The 19,593-nt window shown below is 30.8% G+C and overlaps 2 protein-coding genes and 1 long non-coding RNA gene across 11 annotated transcripts in view; 2 read left to right on the forward strand and 1 right to left on the reverse strand.

The window, feature by feature from the left end:
* The window catches only part of LOC126859300 (uncharacterized), an 18,232-nt gene extending 13,113 nt beyond the window's left edge, over nt 1–5,119 (forward strand). Inside the window, exon 5 of the long non-coding RNA XR_007688784.1 lies at nt 4,980–5,119. This is a non-coding gene — a long non-coding RNA (uncharacterized LOC126859300). The remainder of the gene's footprint in view (nt 1–4,979) is intronic.
* Nucleotides 1–15,515, reverse strand: part of LOC126857926 (GTPase-activating protein skywalker) — a 21,388-nt gene extending 5,873 nt beyond the window's left edge. For 2 of the 9 annotated variants that reach the window (XM_050607879.1, XM_050608542.1), the window contains exons 1-7: nt 14,461–15,029; nt 4,900–5,363; nt 4,244–4,432; nt 3,367–3,491; nt 2,985–3,131; nt 2,098–2,232; nt 1,184–1,402 (exon numbers count right to left, since the gene is read on the reverse strand). In XM_050607879.1, coding sequence (XP_050463836.1) covers nt 1,184–1,402; nt 2,098–2,232; nt 2,985–3,131; nt 3,367–3,491; nt 4,244–4,432; nt 4,900–5,263 — 1,179 coding nt within the window. In that variant the 5' untranslated portion in view covers nt 5,264–5,363; nt 14,461–15,029. Of the gene's footprint in view, nt 1–1,183; nt 1,403–2,097; nt 2,233–2,984; nt 3,132–3,366; nt 3,492–4,243; nt 4,433–4,899; nt 5,364–6,498; nt 6,576–14,460; nt 15,030–15,492 lie in introns of those variants that run through there. The other 7 variants (XM_050608042.1, XM_050608288.1, XM_050608120.1 and 4 more) reach the window with 7 other exon arrangements.
* A 257-nt stretch (nt 15,516–15,772) lies between these two features.
* On the forward strand, nt 15,773–18,767 carry LOC126858880 (COP9 signalosome complex subunit 4). The gene is made up of 8 exons (XM_050609534.1): nt 15,773–15,929; nt 15,988–16,067; nt 16,763–16,881; nt 16,989–17,125; nt 17,199–17,313; nt 17,391–17,580; nt 17,652–18,029; nt 18,135–18,767. Exons 1-8 carry the CDS (start codon nt 15,847–15,849, stop codon nt 18,266–18,268), a joined length of 1,236 nt encoding a protein of 411 aa, XP_050465491.1. The 5' UTR covers nt 15,773–15,846; the 3' UTR covers nt 18,269–18,767.
* Nucleotides 18,768–19,593: the final 826 nt, after the last annotated feature.

A 19,593-nucleotide genomic window follows, 5' to 3' on the forward strand; every position in this document is an offset into this window, starting at 1 on the left:
GGTTAATTAATACTGGGATAATAAACACATTGCACACCAAATATAAAATTATTAATAATTTTAAATTATAATTATTAATAATTTTAAATTAATAATTAATATTTCATATTTGCCATCTGAAAAAGTTTTGTCAATTAAAATTACAATTACAATCGTGCATACAAATTCTAGATATAAGTTTCACACAACCAGATGCTATAGTTCTGTTTTTGGAAATAATATTTCTGCAAGAAACATTGCAATTTATAATGTTTAATTTAAATTTATTGTTTAATTTTAATATATCTAATTTGTTAAAATAATTGTTGCATATTGAATTTACATTGAATCTTTTATAATATCATAAATCTTTTATAATATCATGCTCTTTAATATTGTTAATTTAAACATACTATTTTACTTAGATTGTTGAAGATATGTCATTTTTTTTAATGAAAACAATTAAAGTAAAAAATAGATTGTCGAAATAAGATTTAAAAAAGACATAAAATAAAATCTGATTGATCAGTTAATTTTCACACTGTAAAATTATAAATAATTATTATTAATATAATAATATATAATATTTACACTATAAAAAATACATTGAAAAATCTAACTAACAGAACTTCTATATGTTTTTAAAAATCCAATATAATAAAAATCAAAAACAGAAATTTTGTGCGCGATGTGTATGTATTACATCCACAAAAGCATGCTGAAAAAATTAAATATTTATAAAAATTATCAACGTTTTTTGCTAATACCATTTTCTTATGTCAGCGATCCAGTCGCATTTATATCATTACTATCTATTAAATCAATTTCTTTTATCAATCTATCATTAATAAATATTTGCAAAGCTATATTTTTCTAGATATCTTAACGTAATCGCAGTCACATTTAAAAATATCATTATCCTTCCTATCACAAACCAATTTTTTCTCGTTCTTTAGATAATAAATATTTTCAAATCATAGAAGTGTTGAGATTAGTTCTTAAAAAAATATATCAAAGAAATTAGTCAAAAAATCCATAATAACAAGTATCTGTTCATTTTGAGACTATTTATACACGTGATACTAAAATCCCAAGTATTGTAATCAATGGATATGCTAAATGTATATATAAGCAAAATGTTAATTAATAAACTCAACTAAATATGGAAAGTTAGTAAAAAGCGATAGATAGATGAACAACATACTTCTCGTATTGTGAGTGTGTGTGACATCATCTGAATATTGACTTGGGACTGACTGGTAGGCAGATTGTCTGTCGAGCGTGATCTGGCCAAGGATCGAGATCCCGTCAAGACACTCTTACTCTTGAGAGCCATTTCCGTGCGTAGAAAGACCCGTGATATGTATGCTGAGCTGAGTCCGCGAATCCCAAAGGCGGTGCGCAGAAATTTGGCGGGCGTCACCTGAAAATTGGTAAAATGTGATTTTTAACATTATTCTTGAAAATTAGAAGATTATGAAATACAACAAAAAATAAATACTAGTTGAGTAAACTGATAAATAGGAACCGAGGAACTATAATTAGTAGCGTAAACATTTTGTTGTTTAATTTTATTATCAAGTATGCATTAAATATCCTTATTTACTGCATACTTAATGCATATTTGTTACTGAAATTAAACAAGTTTACGCACTAATTATCGCGCCTTGGCTTCTATTTGTCAGTCTTCTCACCTATTATCGTTAGCAGTCTGAGCCTATTTCTGTTATTATCAAAAAATAAATATTTCTTAAAAAAAAGTAATATTATACAGAGTAAATTTAATATAGAATATAGAACCTAATATAGAAAGACAAAAATATTGCTTATATTTTCTTATTTGTATATTTAAATAAAAATATTTTATTTTTAATAAAAGATAGGGAAAAAAACTTTACTGTGTCTTAAATCAAATGTCCATTAAAATAAAAAAAAAAAACTAATATCCAAGAAAGAGCAGGTATGTTTGAAATTAAATTTTACGTAGTTTTACAAACATATTTGCAAAAAGAAAACTATTACAAAAGAAGAAACAATGAAAATATTGAAAATACAAGTGCATCAAATCACACAATAAATGGTACTATTGATAAATAGAATATATTTTAGATTACTTACTGGTATTTGTCTACAAAACTTAGATAAAGCAGCATCTATGCCATTCCTCGAAATCTCATTCATCCATTCCGAACTCTGCGACGAAGAGTGCTTATAAAATAATAAAACTATAGCCATAGCAACTCGATAGAAGACCTGAAAACAAAAATTTAATCACGATTATTTATGATAATTATATGTTAAGGTAATACGTCTTTAATTTAATACTTGTATTTAAAAAGAGTATCAATGCGCATGGAGAGAGGAATTCGCTGACAATTTATATCGAAATGATACAATTGATAATCTTAAGCACGTGAAAATATTGACGAGATAAATACATATCGTAGTTATGACGCAAGTTATTTGTTATGATATGTACCGTAGAACTAATAATAGATCGACATTTCTGTGCGTTACAAAACTTGTAATACAAAATGTTGCAATTTTTGGATCCACGATTGTACATGATCGTATACATATTCGTAAAGAATACTTTTGTGCACAACATATGTTATACAGGGCATAAAAATTCCCGCAAACAACTTTCCTCTGGCACCAAGTCAATCATCGAATTTAACATTTATCCTATTCCTAGAAATATAAGTGCATTGCACAGAATACATATAACATGCGATTCATCTTTATCTATCTAGTTGGAGAAATGCCAATTTTTCTCGCATTTCATGTGCTAGATGGACGGTCGTCATGTCAGGTCGTTCTTTGACTGATTTTGACTTGCATAGTCCGGAATTTTCCGTTGATTCGAATACAGTTAAATTAGTTCTCGGAATTTTTCAATGATTGAATATGACAGGTTTTATATATATATAGAAAAAATTTATATTACCTATTAAGATAGAGAGACAGAATGGAAATAAAAAATCAAAGACGATGTGTAAACTCACCTTAATGCCTTCGTGAAGAAAACAGTCCATAACCCTGACTAGATGTTGAAATGGAAGAAGTTGAAGAATCCACCAGATCCAGTCCATGTAGATTCTTTCTGCTCTTGAGCCGGAGCAATGCCTCGCTAAATGTACAGCAGCTGATTTCTTAAAATTATGAATTGAGAAATACCATTTTATATATCTATTATATATATTTACTAAAATACATACATACATATATATGAAGAGAGAGAATGTACATGTATGCAAGAGAAAGAGAGAAAAGGAGAAAGAGAAGAAAAGAAAAGAAATAAGCTATCCAATTGGAAATAATACTATGTGAATATCTATAACTTCGTAATATTTATAACTTCAACTTTAAGAATTAATTGCTACTTACGACGTGTTTTTTAGTGATTTGTTCCACCGTTTTCCACGTAACTTCGTAAAGCAGTTTAGTTTGCGTGATGAACATTTTTTCTTTGGCTGCTACCAAAGTGGCCATACAGTGATAACATTCCTCCTCTAAAAAATAATATAAGCAGTAGTTTATTATATTTACAGTAAACAAATCTTTTATATTATATATAATAAATATACTTTAGGCCTTAACCCATTGCATTAAAAGATACGTAAAATCGCAAATAATTCGTAATAAACATCAATTAAAAGTAATATTGTAAATTACATATGCAATTGACTTCTCATAAGTAACTGCAATTAGTAACTAATAGTATATATTCAAAAGTACATTGAATATAAGTCTATGTATGAATGTAGATGTATCACAGTATAATGTTCGTATACCATGTATGTGGTGTGTGTGTGTGTATGTGTGCAAGAAAAAAACGAATCATTATGTAAATATAAGTCAAAAATACACAATAAAATTTTTCCATGACTTATATTTTTCGGGAAAAACTTTCAAGATTGAAGAATTAAGTCGAAGTTAAATATTATTAAAATTTTACCATATTTTTCTATCGTCAATTATAAAAAAATATGACCTGTTCAAACTGCGTGACTCACTTTGTATATACAGATTGCCCTCACTAAGCGCATTTTCTTTCAACTGCGGCTTCTTTGGCCAATTTTGAGTCGATTTTCCCTTACCGAAAAAAAAGAAAATATATATTATTTCTCGCTTTGTACCGTAAATTCGTTTTGGCCGCAAATTCGCGATATTTTATTAGTAAAGCGAGAAATAATTACGTTCTTATAACGTTTAATGTGTCAAGTTATTATTGACTTATAGCGTGAACTTAGTTTTAACTCACCTGGCACAAAATGCAAGAGAAGTGCAGTTAATGGATAAAGGGACGGGCTGTAGGTGATGTCAGGACAAGCGTATCCCAGTACTGACACGATTCTGTCCGCTACGTTTCTGCCCTTTATCGTTAAATTGTAAGATAAGCAATGTGTACTATCGACGAACGGTGGTAGCATGATTGACTTTTCTGGTAATTCTGCACAGATAAATTATTTCAAATATTATATAAATGTTTAAAGACTTTTTTTTTACAAGAGCAAAGAAAGTTAAATATAGTTAACAATTATATAAAAAAAGAGAAAATATTAAACATTCTTCTAGAATATCTGAAATCTTTAGAAATATATAACTAACATAACTTTTTCATTGGATTGTATATTAATTGTCAGATAAAAAAAAAACCATCATTTAAAGTTGTATATGTCTTTCAATAATTATGGAATTAATAATATTTATTAATATAATATTAATTTAGTTAACGTTTAATTTTTAAGTTAAGAACATTATAAATATAGTAATATACGATTAAGTAAGATTAACAATCCAGTCGCGCTATTATTACATAATATTCATCTGTCCCTTTAGGAAAGATAGTATAAATGCGTCAGCAAATGTAAGATGAAAGAAAATAGCCGAAAAAAGATTCTTGGCGTATCTACTAACCGGTTGTTCCAAAGACTTGGTTCACCATATCCCAATAGAATCCGTTGAGCATGTTTTTGCCCTGCGCGTGTTGATTGCAGAGTGCCGGCCAGAGTTGCGCCCTGATGCCGTTGTTGAGCGGCCAACCGTTCTCCCGTATTATCAGCTTTACTTCCCGTTTTCTTGGCGGATCGGCTTGTAGCAGTGCGTTAACCTCGGCAAAGGTCTTCAAGGTTTGCTTCTTGTTGGTCGGCGATTCCGGCTGTATGACAATGTTGCTGGTATCGACGTGCGGCGGGAACGCGTCGTCGATGTTCGCCGCCTCCTCCTCGAGCACCGACAACGTTTTCGGGGGATTGTCCATCGGGGAGGCAGTCACTAACATCGCTTAACTACGGCGCGAGTTTTGTCATGGCGGCCACTCTGGCGATTTTCATCCACCCATCTGCTATCTACGTCAGGTCCTGGGACGTTTCAATTTTCATCTGAAAGAGGAAAATCCGTATGATGTATGTATGTATGTAACACAACTATTTTTAAAACAACTGTAAAACAACCACAGTAATAAAAATTTATCTATCTCAATTAGTAAAATAAGGTAATTTAATGAGTACGTTTAATGAGTATGTTTGATACAGGTGATACAGTGTTTTTTTCGTTAAAGAATTTTGTTACTGATCGCTGTCTCTAACGAAAATATTTTATCTTAATTTCTATTTATTTTTCAGGAACTGTCTCATAAATCTTGCCACTAACTCGTTTGGACGAAAATGAGACAAGATCGAGCCAGCGAGATAAAATAACATTTTACGAAATTGACTACAGTTTAACTTTTAATATTAAATAAAGTTTAAATTGAGGAGATAACTCACGTTAATTTTTAATATAAAAAAAATTTTTTGTGATAAGGAAATACTATATTTCATTATAGATACAAAAAAATAAATTATTATATTTTTATTTATGACGTATAATGTACAATCAAACTTCTACATCTCTTTTATTCTATTTTTTTATATTCTTTACATCTTCCTTTCTTGTTGTTGTACTTCATTTGTCACTTGACTATAAGCATGCGTAGGCGAAAAATATCATGCGCACAATAAATTCAAAACAGATCTGTATGAAATAAAAAAAAATATTCAGTGTCATCACTTATCATAAGTATAAGAGTAACATATTTTCTTTTTTTACATCTAATAAAAAGAAATATTATCAAATTAACTTATCTTAATTTGCGTTGCAATAATTAACCATTTTGTTTCGTTTACTCTCTTCTCATAATTAATTGCCTAATTTTACTTTTCTATCGGAAATTCAGATTCAAATTAATCAAACTACAGGTTCTATCTGAAGTTCAGGGAAATATGTATCTCCAAACGCGAATAATTCAAGATGCGGTTTCGAAGAAATTGCTCGATCATCGGAGGTGTGGTTTTGTGTGTGCGTAAGAATATTATAAAATAAGGTCAAGAAAACAGAGCATCACGTTAACTCTTTCCTTTCGCGACAATTACGCAATACGACTAAATACGGCTGAATAATAATGCATCCGATTGCAACATCGTCTAAAGCTCGTAAATTCGCACGAGTTCTTCGAGATAACGCTTTAACGCTTACTGTGCACATCTGTTGCTATCGCGTTGCAACAACATCCTTCTTCTGGCTTCGTCTTCGCGCTCTCTCGCGCAACTCATTTTACGACCAAAATCAATTGTCTCGTTGTAAGAGTGCCAGCGTAAACAAGCCTGAAGAATACGTATACAGTAAGCCGCACCACGTGCTCGCTTTTTTTACCGCATGAGTAATTCGGATTCGCACGAATACACTATTTGTCATACGTATATCTTAAAGTTTCACTAAATTCATATTCGTTTAACATTTCCAAGTTGGATCAAACCGTCTAAATATTTATGCCTTGTATGATTGAATTGTTTAAAAACATTTCACACTATGTATATTCCTTTTTTATATATTTTAATATGTAATATGTTATTTTTAATTATTAGTTTTATGTTTAAGTTAGCCTTGCATACATATATGTATATACCATATATTTATGTACAGCTGTCTCAACTCTGAGTCACGCAAAAATATTTATAGATGTTTCAGAAATTATCTCATTATTGGTTATTAAAAAATTAATGCTACAAAGATAAACTACATTCGCAAAGTTTATTACAATTCTTTCGAGAACAACGCATTGAAATACTTGGGAAATTATTTTTTTAATAATGTAAATATAAAAATTTAAAGAGGATAGAGAGATATCTGTTTTTTTCAACTTGAAAAAATAATAAGAAGCTACTTGCTTAAAAAAACTCTATTAAAATTGATAAAAATATGTCGCAAAAAAGTGATTGATGAAAACTATATAGCGATAACGTGAAAACTTTTCAATTTGCAAATAGAGAGAATTGATTCCGAATTTTAAAAGTTTCACGAACTGAAAAAAAGACATATATCTAGCTTGTCAAAAAAGTCTATTGTTCTTCATTAAGAAAAAAATCGAGAATTTTAATATGCATATATTAAAATTATACTCTACATTATTTTAATTTTATTCTAATAACTATTAAATAAAACAGATAATAATATTAATTACGAGATTTGTAATTATTTTATGTTAAGAAACGCGATTGGATTACTGTGTTTAAAAAAAAGCTTCCGTCCAGACATTGACCTGTCATCAGACACGCGAACGGAGACAATGAATATATAATATTAGCATATAATTAACGCGAGAAAGAGCTGTCGCTAATAATAAAACAGCTCGGCCAGATGCGAAAGCACGAGTAGCTATAATCTTGGTGTACTTAACGGTTATTAATAAAAAACGCGCGTTATCTTTCTGCCACAAACATGCGTTCAGTGCTTATCAACACACCATGTGCTATTCATGAGATACACTGTGATATTCATAAAGACATTTTACGGATAAAACTTTGTAATATTTTTAATTATCTCAAAACATTACAAATATTATATATATTTAATTTATATATTTTCTGAAATAATATTTCAGATTAAGATAGTTTAATGCAATTGTAATTCTAATTTAATTCTCGCGATCGATCCTTCTCTTACTATTGTGCTTTTATATTGTAATATAAGAATCTTTTTTTTCTTTTTTTTTTCCATTTTCACTTCTTTTATTTCATTTAAATAGCCGAAATATGAGGGATATCGAAGATGATAAAATAATCATAAAGTAATTATAAAATAATCATAAAATAAACATATATTGAATTCTTTTTAAGAAAAAATTGAATGTTATCATTAAAGAACCTGTAATTGAGAGAAAAAAAAATAGAAATTTTAGGACACCTTGTATATATAGAATACATGGAGACTTTTGCGAGGCAGTTGCTCTGCCATAGATAAATATTATTGCAAGTTCAGAACGCTCGAACCACTTGATAGTATAAATACATCGCATCAAAGGCGGAGGCGAAAGTAAACGCGCATACATTGCATTGTTAAATATGCAAAGCGCGAAATGGTATGCATTAAGTTTACGTTTCTTTCCACAGTGATTACATCGTCTAAGCTTTGTGAAAAAAAAAAAAAAATACATAAAACCATAAAGCTTCTTGGAAAAACGAGAAAATCATTTGATTTGTGTTTCAAATCCGTTGCCACTGTGCCTAAGAAAAACTTTATGAATGAAATATCGTCATTTTTTACACCTTCCAGTGCAACGTTTATGTATAGAGGTGCTCAATTTTTGAATTTAAAGCTTTAGAAAAATATGATAAAGATATAATATGGAAAAGAATCATTGTCATATATGAGAGCAAAATCAAACATGTATATAGGATACAGAGATTACAAGTGGTCCTTAATAAAAGACTGAAAGTGCCACAGTGTATTCTAAATGTGAAAAGAATGTGTGCCGAGAACACACTAATGTCATCCACTTTACTCTTAACCACTTCCTCTTACGCTGCTCTTTGTTGTTCTCCCACTATTTCGCATTTCTCACGTGACTACGATAGTAGAATGAAAATATGAAGTAGTGGGAGAGCATAAAAATAAAAGGGAAACTGATTTAAAGTAAAGTGGACAATATCGGGACCCCTCTATGTAAACTGCACTTCAGAGAATAAATGGATAAGTATAAAAAAAAGGATTTCTAAAATTGACTTTATTAATATTGTATAATGTGTGACAGGATCGTCAGGATAAAAAATTCATAAAAAGCAGCTTAAAATTATTTCGCAAAATTCTCCTGCGTCAATCTTTTTTAGACTCATGCAAAATATGTAGAAAAAAAAGAAATCGTGTATAGTAAGATTAATCAGCAATATTTGAAACGAGGAATGAATAAAAAGAAGAAATTCTCTGAAAAGAAAAATCTGAATAAAAAGAGCATCCTTGTAAGTATCGCAGTATTTCTTCTATATACTACTGTGCATCGTGAAAGAGCATCGGGTGAACCAAGTGATAAATAACGAGCAGTAATGTGCTACCGCGGACGATCCTCGCGCATGATTACGCAATGCCGCGTAATTTCAGCGTGCGAAATCCAAGCGGTCGGGATTCGGCTGCCGAGAAATTTTACAAGTGCCAAACCGCGCGCGTCTCGCCGTTTGACCTTGATCCCCTCGACAATTTCGCGAGGATTACCATTCTTCTCCGTGGATTTGTGCACGCTGAATAATTCATCAACATGCATCAACGTAAGCGGAGCCTGGGCTCTGCTAACGAAGTGCCACACGCAATTCATACTTAATTCTTCGAGGGTCACATTGCGCCTGTGAACTCCACAAAAGATATTATTAATCTTTTCGGTACCCGGGAAAAAGTTAAGTAAAAGATGTTGTATATAAAAATTATGTGAAATAAATAAATGTCGTTCTCTGAAGAATTTAAAAAATGCGAAGAATTCAACCTCTCTTTCTCGCATGTACTAGAATAATCAAGAATATTCTCAACTTATTTTCTCATGTAAAATCGAAAACTCTTTTTTTCAATTGCATCGATATCATTTAATATAAATATAAATAAATTAACATGCTTGCACTGGCATTTCTCTGCCATACTTGAGGAACGTATTTCTTTCGTTTATAGTAAATTTGCATGGTTCAATTGCTTTATGCATGCAAAGAATGAAAAGTGTCGCCGGTGTCCTTGTGTATATACCATTAATACATGTGGTTTTGTACACGAAATCGCTTTCGAGATCGCGTGGGCCGGTTAATCCAGGTTGTAAGTAACCAGGCTTCAATCCGAGTATCAATAAAATATCCATTTCTTTATAAGATTATCGAAGAAACAGCGCGCAGAATGTTCAAGGTTATTTTTTACCTACAATAGAACATAATGTTGCTCGAGATATATTTCAAATATATCCGGACAAATACAAAATGAAATTCAACTCAAGCCAAAGAGATCCTTAGCTGATTTAATGTGTGGCGACTGTAATCGTATAATAAGCCTATTAATAACATTATATAACAACTATCTTCTTGTTTTTCTAGCGGTATTTAAGATCATTTGTCTTGGAATAAGTATCGTTTATTCAATTTTTTTTAATAGCATACCTAATAATAAATTATACTACGCGGCACATTGATACATTTACGCATTCATTGCCTCATCGATAAAATCAAGATATTTTCGATTCAATTATATTCTAAAAATTATGATGTGTTTGTTGTCGTTTTAAAATCCTGTTAAACTTCAATATTTCATTTTCCCTTTTTACATCAATTTTTTTCCTATAAAAAAAAAACTTTAAATGTATTTAATAAATCATATATGTCATCACATTCAATACGTAACATAATCAGTACGTGACTTTCCTTTAATCACAATATAAATCTTTATCTACGATAAATCTTGGCAAGTAGAACATGATAAATGAAAAAAATTAGTTTTGAATTTCAAAATCAAGATGAATTTTTCGCGGAATATTTTTTTGATACCTCCACCTCGAATGAGAAGCGAAGAATTTATCTGGGAAAATGGCGACGCGTAATTTCTCTTGCAATCTGTATCTGAAAGTGCTAAATGGCTATTACCAAACATCAAGAGCGTAAAACGACTCGTCAATGCTAAATCAGCAGCCCTAGTATCGTTCCTCTCTATCTCATTGTACCTATATATATATAAACGAAAGTCCCTGAAATGAAAACTGCCTACTTCCGAGCAATAAAGACCAATGCCATAATCATCGTGATTTAACGACACTGGCTCGACTACCGTTCGAGTAGGGTGTCACCGCATAACCAAATGTTTTCGCAAAATAACATTTTCGCATCGAATCTCTTTTAATCCTTCAAACAAACATTGGAGAAAAATCTACGCTATCCGACCAATCAAAATAGATGAACGCAATTTTTTTCACGTATCAAGGTTCTGACGCTTCTTCAGCGTCAAAACGAGGAGGGAGTCTCTACGAAACAAATTCTCTTATTAGATATCGGATGCGTTCCGAGAGAGTCGTTAATAAAAATCTCGATTCATCTCGATCATTTTTTACATGGATGCAGTGCAATCTTCTGGATACGCGTGTGAAACTGCGCCGGTGTTAATTGACAATCGTCCCCGCGTCAGTGTGGGTTCTGGGATTAAATGAAGAACGCTTCCCCCGCACCGAAACACGACTATGAGAAAATCGCGCAGGGCGGAGCTGCGCAGATCATCTAAAAGCACGATCGAGCTCGCACAGGATGCCCGAACATCCCCTTTCTCTCTTTTCCTCATACCTTCTCTCTCTCTTCCGCTCCACCCTCTAACGTCATTTCTAGTTGCGAATAACTTGACCTAAAAAATTAATCGATATGAAAGATGTGTATATATGTGTGTAGTTTTGAATAAAAAATAATCAAAGACTAGATTTTAGATGTCTGAATGGAATCTTATGGAGTAAGGAGATTGAGAAAAAATAAAAATTACAAATATATGAGACAATGATAAAAAGTGGATGATAAAAGTAATCTATGAGTCAGAAAAAAATGATCAAAAACATAAAAAGGAAACTAGAAACTAATGAAAATGAATGCCATAAGAAGAGCTGCAGGACTATCGCGCTTAGAAAGAGTAAGAAAGGAAGTGAAAAGAAAAATGGATATGGAAGGAATCATAAAAGAGAATATCAAGAGAAGACAACTGATTTGATCATGTAAAAAGAATGAAAGATAACATTTTTCCGAAAATAAATCATGATATATATAACAAAAATTTTGTATACTTTTTATATAAATTTTTAAGCTTTTTTTTATAATATTTTCTTTTTCGTACAGTATTTCAGGAGAATTATTAATCACTCATAAAAATATATAATAGTTATTTCACATATTTTATTCTATATTATTTGGTTTTTTTTTTTTTTTGGGGAAAAGAAAAGTATTTAAAAGACCTTGAAGACGAGAATTGAGGCTAGAAGAAAAAAAAAGAAAGGTCTCGGTTTAGAAAAATACGTTTTCAAAAGCCCGTTGTGAACATATTTGGAGAATGCAGTTAAAATTCTTTCTTTACATATTGTCCGAGATATTCCATTATTCCTTTTTCATCCCCATCTAAGAATGAAAACCGCGTGAAAGACTAAAGACATCATGCGTGTCCGTAACTTCACGTGATCACGTGGTAAAGATATAGCGGGAGATCGCAAAAAGAACTCATGTTTGCAGGAAAACAGCTGTTCCTGACCACAGAAACAGCTGTTAAAGGTCGTCTATTACTAATTGCATTTCGAATGCAGCAAGCGTAAAACACATGTTCTAAAATAAATAACCATGCGTAAATATATATATATATATATATATATATATATATATATATATATATATATATATGATTTCAAATAATATAATTAATACGCTTTTTCTTTCTGCATATCCTTCTATTTTTTATATTTAAATGACCATGCAGAAGGTCTTACTACAAGTATGATCATCCTTTATTTCTTAAATTAAAGAAAATAGACGATAAAATAAATAAAATTTTAATTTTCAAACTGGATTCTATCATAAATAACATTCACATAAAATCATTTTTGCATGCTTGTAACATTAAAACTCGTCGAAAAATTATAATAGTTTAAATTTTTTTTCCTTTTTTTTAACATTTACAAAGAATTTTTGGCGAAAAACCGAGATCCATTAAATTCTCCGAATCTGTTACATTCTTTGCATTCCAATTAAAATCAGCATATATATATATATATATGTGTGTGTGTGTGTGTGTGTGTGTGTGTGTGTGTGTGTGTGTGTGTGTGTGTGTGTGTGTGTGTGTGTGTGTGTATGCTGATTTTAATTGGAATGCAAAGAATGTAACAGATTCGGAGAGTTTAATGGATCTCGGTTTTTCGCTAAAAATTCTTTGTAAATGTTAAAAAAAAGGAAAAAAAATTTAAACTATTATAATTTTTCGACGAGTTTTAATGTTACAAGCATGCAAAAATGATTTTTATGTGAATGTTATTTATGATAGAATCCAGTTTGAAAAATTAAAATTTTATTTATTTTATCGTCTATTTTCTTTAATTTAAGAAATAAAGGATGATCATACTTGTAGTAAGACCTTCTGCATAGTCATTTAAATATAAAAAATAGAAGGATATGCAGAAAGAAAAAGCGTATTAATTATATTATTTGAAACAAAATGGATACATACTGGTATTTTGTAAAAAAAGGAAAAGTTACAAGAGCAGAAAGTGTGACTAAAAAAAAGCAAAAGGCGTTATTTCATTACAGAAAATATAGATAAGAAAGCGATTCAAATGCACGGTCTAAAAACTAGTATAAAAATACTCGTTTTTTTAGCAAATGTCACAAATATAAAAAAAAAATGTAGATAAATAATATATATATATATATATATATATATATATATATATATATATTAGGTGGGGATGAAAAAGAAATGTAGAATAATGGAATCTCGAACAATATGTAAAGAAAGAATTTTAACTGCATTCTCCAAATATGCAATGTTCACAAAGGGCATTTGAAAACGCATTTTCTAAACCGAGACCTTTCTTTTTTTTTCTTCTATATATATATATATATATATATATATATATATATATATATATATATCCTATGTCAGTATAATAAAATGTCTTCGACTGAAGCGGATCTGAATTTCGGGAGCGATTAAGCCAAATTATGTATTACGTTCACGACTATATAATGCATTTAGCAAAACTATTACGTCACTATAATCGCTTTCAGAGCGATCCAAATTCGCGTCAAAAGTGCCGAGTACAAAAACTGCAAGTAAAGACAAACAGATCAATTAACTTCGGCGAACGTTTAACTGATTCTGAGATCCTTATTCATTTCTTTTTTTCTCTCTCTAGATCATAGTACCGACTATAATGTAAAATCTCTGGTGTGTGTGTTTCAGTCGCACTCTCTTTTCGCACTTTGCCCCTCTCGTCATTTTTTTTTCTTTCTTTTACCGAACCCTGGTACATCCTATTATACACACCGCACTTCAAATCTACGGGAAATAAGTAGGTTAAAAAACGCAGGATAGCGAATGCATATAGCCAGAGTTATGATAATTGAATTAATCACGATAAGCTTTAAGCGCGCGATATATAATCGGGGCGCGCTGAGGATAACTTACCGCCAGTCTAAGAACGTGCACGGTATCGGCGAAGCGGCCTACCTCGATAAGCCCCGCAAAACGCCAGCAGGGAGCTCCAATTCTCGCGTCCGAGCGTGGCATGCAAGCACGATGGATATGAAGGACGACAGACGGGGCTGCCGGCGCGGCAACGGATGACGGTGCACGCACCCAGGTGCACCTGCCCGTGCAGCGATGGACTGTCAACGTCGCTCCGATCTCCGATGCCTGTCGTTCACGCGCGGCTATACTTCACCACCTATGCATGTATATATGTATATACGTACGTGCGACCCCACTGCTATGTCGAGCACGGCATATCACGGCTCGAGCGCGCTCGATATCCCGCACTAAACAGTCCGATCTCCGGGAAATAATATCTCGGCCGATACGCGTGTACAGTCGTCCGAGATTTCTCCCGCTCTGAAAATCCGATTAAGTATCTCTCACGTTGTAAATCGCTCTGTCGCGAGAATCACAATGACCGGACGACGCAGCGACACGCACAATACGATCTCACATACGATGTACGATTGCGGTACATCCACGCACTACGTGCGTACGAGAGTGACTGCGCTGCCGATGATGATGGGCGCGCCGCTGCGGCGCGCGCGCGAACTATTTTACGTCAAATCCATAAACATAGAAATAAACACAGAGTGGGATTCGTACTATTCGTTCTCGATTAATAATAATTTCTTTTTACACATTGATATATGTATATGGGAGCATATATGTATACACGGATATATAAATAAATAAATCTAATTTACTGAAAAACAACTAAATATCCAAAGCATCAACATATAATCGAATGTAATTATCAGATGCATGTCCAACAATCTGATTTTTTTAATCATTTGATATAGATAAATGTTAGGTTTAGATAACATTAGATTAATCAATATAAATATAGTTTTAAATTTTCTAAGCAACAAGTCAAGAAACAAATATCTAACTCAAAAAAAGATTTTAAACTATATTTTTATTAATTAATTTAATATTGTATAAGCTTAATTTAATTTTTCATACCTCTCTATCAGATATTTACAGATATGAGACTTATCAAGGAGGTACAATTCTCAACCACGGTGCATGACTATCTAGATACGACGCACCTAACCCAAAAATGTCTTCTGAATGGAAACTCAACCAATCACACATCTAGTACAAAGAACACAATATGATGTTAGATATGTGATTGGTCAGTTTTTCGATGCATTTGCATCTTTGCAATTTTGATCACAGATCAACACAACTACAAATCACAGACTTCTTATCATACATGTCAGTGACGTCAGTTGGTCAGTTTTCAGTTTTCAGTAGCAGGTAGTAGAGTGAACATAACGTGCGAGTAATTTAATAGCAAAATCATCGTGAAAGAAGATGGTGGTGACAGTGGCTTCTGTACGTCAACAACTCACTAATTTAGCGCATTCCGGCGGTTCCCACAAAGATCAGGCGGAAAAGTAAGTCTAGAACGTAATCGATTCTTATTCATATGTTTACAAATGATCTTCTGTTTAGATATCGTTCAACTTTGGACATGATATTGTTGTCTTCCGGCGAAGAACTAGTCGATGCCTTGAAGACGTTTATTGAAGCAAGTACGTTATTTTCATCCTACTGATATCTTGAATACATTGGAAAATGTTAGGAATGACTGCAGGCTTTCGAACGTTTGAACAGAATTTGTGTGATCTTAATTATTATAGATAGGTTACGAAAAGATTTATTATTTCCTAGAAAGTAAATATATGACGAAAATATATAGAGAATATTTTATACATATATCTAGATAAGTATGCTGAATAGCTATTACCTAATCGATTTTTGTAGTGTTATATAGTTTGTGAATTGAATATAAAACAAAAATGACAATTAAAATTATTTAATTCTATGAAAAAATTATGAATCATTAAACTCAATCACTTTAATTCTTTCAATAACATTTAATGATTGTTATACATTTTCATATTCAATGCACTAAAATATATATATATATATATATATATATATATATATATATATATATATATTCCAAATATAAAATTGATGCATATGATAGTTATACTTATCTATATTTACAACAGAGCTATAATGATATATTGGTTTACTTCTGGATAAATATAACATTATATTAATATTTTTGTATTATATGATGTAACTATCTTTTTAATATATAAATACAATGAGGATACCAATTATAGCTAATATTACACTACATATTTCATGTTATGTTTTGTCAATATATATATCCCAAGATTAGAGAAACAACATTTAGATGAACTTTTTATTTCAGTTGTGAACGAAAATGTAAGCTTAGTTATTTCGAGACAAGTTTTGACTGATGTCAGCAGCCGTTTATTATTTTTACCTGATGAAATATCAAAGGCTGTTTCACATTATACTCTAGATAAGGTAAATTGTTATTCTATTGATAATAAAATATGTGAGAATTATAAACATGATTTAAATATTATATAAAAAATTATTTTTCTCTCTTAATTGAAATTATATATTTATAGGTTCAGCCACGTGTGATTTCCTTTGAAGAACAGGTAGCTAGTATAAGGCAACATTTAGCTGATATTTATGAACGTAATCAGAATTGGCGAGAAGCTGCAAACGTTTTAGTTGGCATACCATTAGAAACAGGACAAAAGTAACATATTTAGCAATTATGATCTGTGACTGTTTATACATATGTATTATACTGACGAAATTAATCATTTCAGGCAATATACTATTGATTACAAACTCGAAACTTATCTTAAAATTGCTAGATTATATTTAGAAGATGATGATCCAGTACAAGCTGAAGCATTTATCAATAGGGCATCACTTTTACAGGTTATTTCTTTGTTCTTATAAATTTACTTACGAATATGACGAATATTAATTACATCACTCTGTATTATTTATCCTAGGCCGAATCTAAAAATGAACAATTACAAATCTATTATAAAGTCTGCTATGCAAGAGTTCTAGATTATAGAAGAAAATTTATAGAAGCAGCTCAGAGATACAACGAGTTATCATATAGATCCATTATTCATGAAGACGAACGCATGACTGCTCTTAGAAACGCATTGATTTGCACAGTATTAGCTTCTGCAGGTTAGCAATTAATTAAACATCAAATATATTTTATTTTTCTCAAAGTCTCGTTTACATCGTTCTTATTACAGGACAACAGAGAAGTCGAATGTTGGCAACCTTATTCAAAGATGAACGTTGTCAGCAACTTCCGGCTTATTCGATTCTTGAGAAAATGTATTTGGATCGTATTATTCGGCGTTCGGAATTGCAAGAATTCGAAGCGTTATTACAACCTCATCAGAAAGCATGTACCATCGACGGATTAGGCTCCACTATACTCGATCGTGCCGTCATCGAGCATAACTTATTGTCCGCTAGTAAACTGTACAACAATATTTCGTTCGAAGAATTGGGCGCATTGTTGGATATTCCACCCACTAAAGCAGAAAAAATCGCTAGCCAAATGATTACCGAGGGCAGAATGAATGGATATATCGATCAAATAGACTCTATAGTACATTTTGAAAGTGAGTTGTCTGTTGAATCTTACCATATATTACATACTTTATCAGATATTACATATTTTCCGCGTGATTAAGAATTCCGTTTATACTTCTCGTTTTTCTGCGCAGCACGCGAAACCTTACCGACGTGGGACAAGCAAATACAATCATTATGTTACCAAGTGAATCAAATAATTGAAAAGATAGCTCAAACCGAACCAGAATGGATCGCAAAAGCAATGGAAGATCAGATGGTGCATTAATAGATTTTGTTTAATACGGAGGAATGTCGTCATCGCGAAATACTGGAATTTGATTTATAATAATAATTGTATATTATAACAGAATCAGAGAACCAAAATAGTAATCGTTTATATTTATAGTTTATTCTTAAAACACAAATATTATCCGATATATACGACATTCATTGTATTTATTTTCTATAATGTAACATCTCTCATCAAATTTTTCAGAAATATATCCGCATTGTTTTTCAAAAAATTAATAGGCAAATTATATATTTAAAATACCTGAAAAGCATACTGTATCTTTAAAGCTTTGATAGAGAAAGGTTCCAGTATTATATCGCTTATTACATGGAAGTAATAAAAGATCAATATAAAATAATCATACACTATAAATTTAAGTTCACTTAAAGGAATATTCAAAAAATTCATTTGCAATCAATTCAGATAAAATCATTGTATATGATAAAAAATAATGTAAATTCTTGTAAATAAATCACATTTACATTTTGTATAATATTCTTTACTAAACACACAAATAATCAGTAATGAATAATTGTTGAGAAGAATAAAAGCTACATATATATTTTAAATTCACAATTATTATTCCCTATGTAAAATAAAGCAATGGAATTACATATAGCTATGCAATTATTGTGTCTTAAAAATACAATCATTGTTTGTTACACGTGTGATGGAACATTGAAAAATCTTATAAACAGAAATATGATTCGGTATTATCCAAAGCAAATATCGTAATTTAACCAAACTGGCAGTATGTTCAATTGTCCTTTATAAAGGACAATTGCAACATTTCTTTCTTGCACTAGGAGAATGACAAATATTTTCTAATAATTACAATCTGTACATATATCTATATGTATACACACACACATACATATACATGTATAGATTAAGATTAGATTTACAAGTATATATACTTTTATAAAAATATATGTGATGTTTTCTAATTTATATATATTTGCATTATTATATAAATAATAATGCAAGTATATATATATAGCAATATTTTTCTATTATATATATATATATATATATATATATATATATATATATATATATATATACTTGCATTATTATTTATATAAATTAGAAAACATCATATATTTTTATATAAGTAATAGTACCAAATAAAAAAATGCATTTACTATCAATCACATTGTGTTAAGATTATTTGATCGCATACAAATATGCATATCATATATCATATATTTTAATCTCGTCCTATCCAGCAAAAATTCATAATCTGTAGTAATAAATAATTGATTAAATTTAATACATTTAATTCAATCAAGCAAATTAATATAAATTAATACTTGATT

This window comes from Cataglyphis hispanica, chromosome 1 (assembly GCF_021464435.1).
Source record: "Cataglyphis hispanica isolate Lineage 1 chromosome 1, ULB_Chis1_1.0, whole genome shotgun sequence".
In the NCBI taxonomy this organism is placed as follows: Eukaryota; Metazoa; Arthropoda; class Insecta; order Hymenoptera; family Formicidae; genus Cataglyphis; species Cataglyphis hispanica.

Excerpts from the sequence above, each read along its gene's own strand:
- LOC126858880 (XM_050609534.1), top strand. The coding sequence starts at position 15,847 with ATGGTGGTGACAGTGGCTTCTGTACGTCAACAACTCACTAATTTAGCG. Across the intron at positions 17,314-17,390 it reads ATAGGGCATCACTTTTACAG|GCCGAATCTAAAAATGAACA; the intron begins GTTATTTCTTTG and ends TATTTATCCTAG. Across the intron at positions 17,581-17,651 it reads CACAGTATTAGCTTCTGCAG|GACAACAGAGAAGTCGAATG; the intron begins GTTAGCAATTAA and ends TTCTTATTACAG.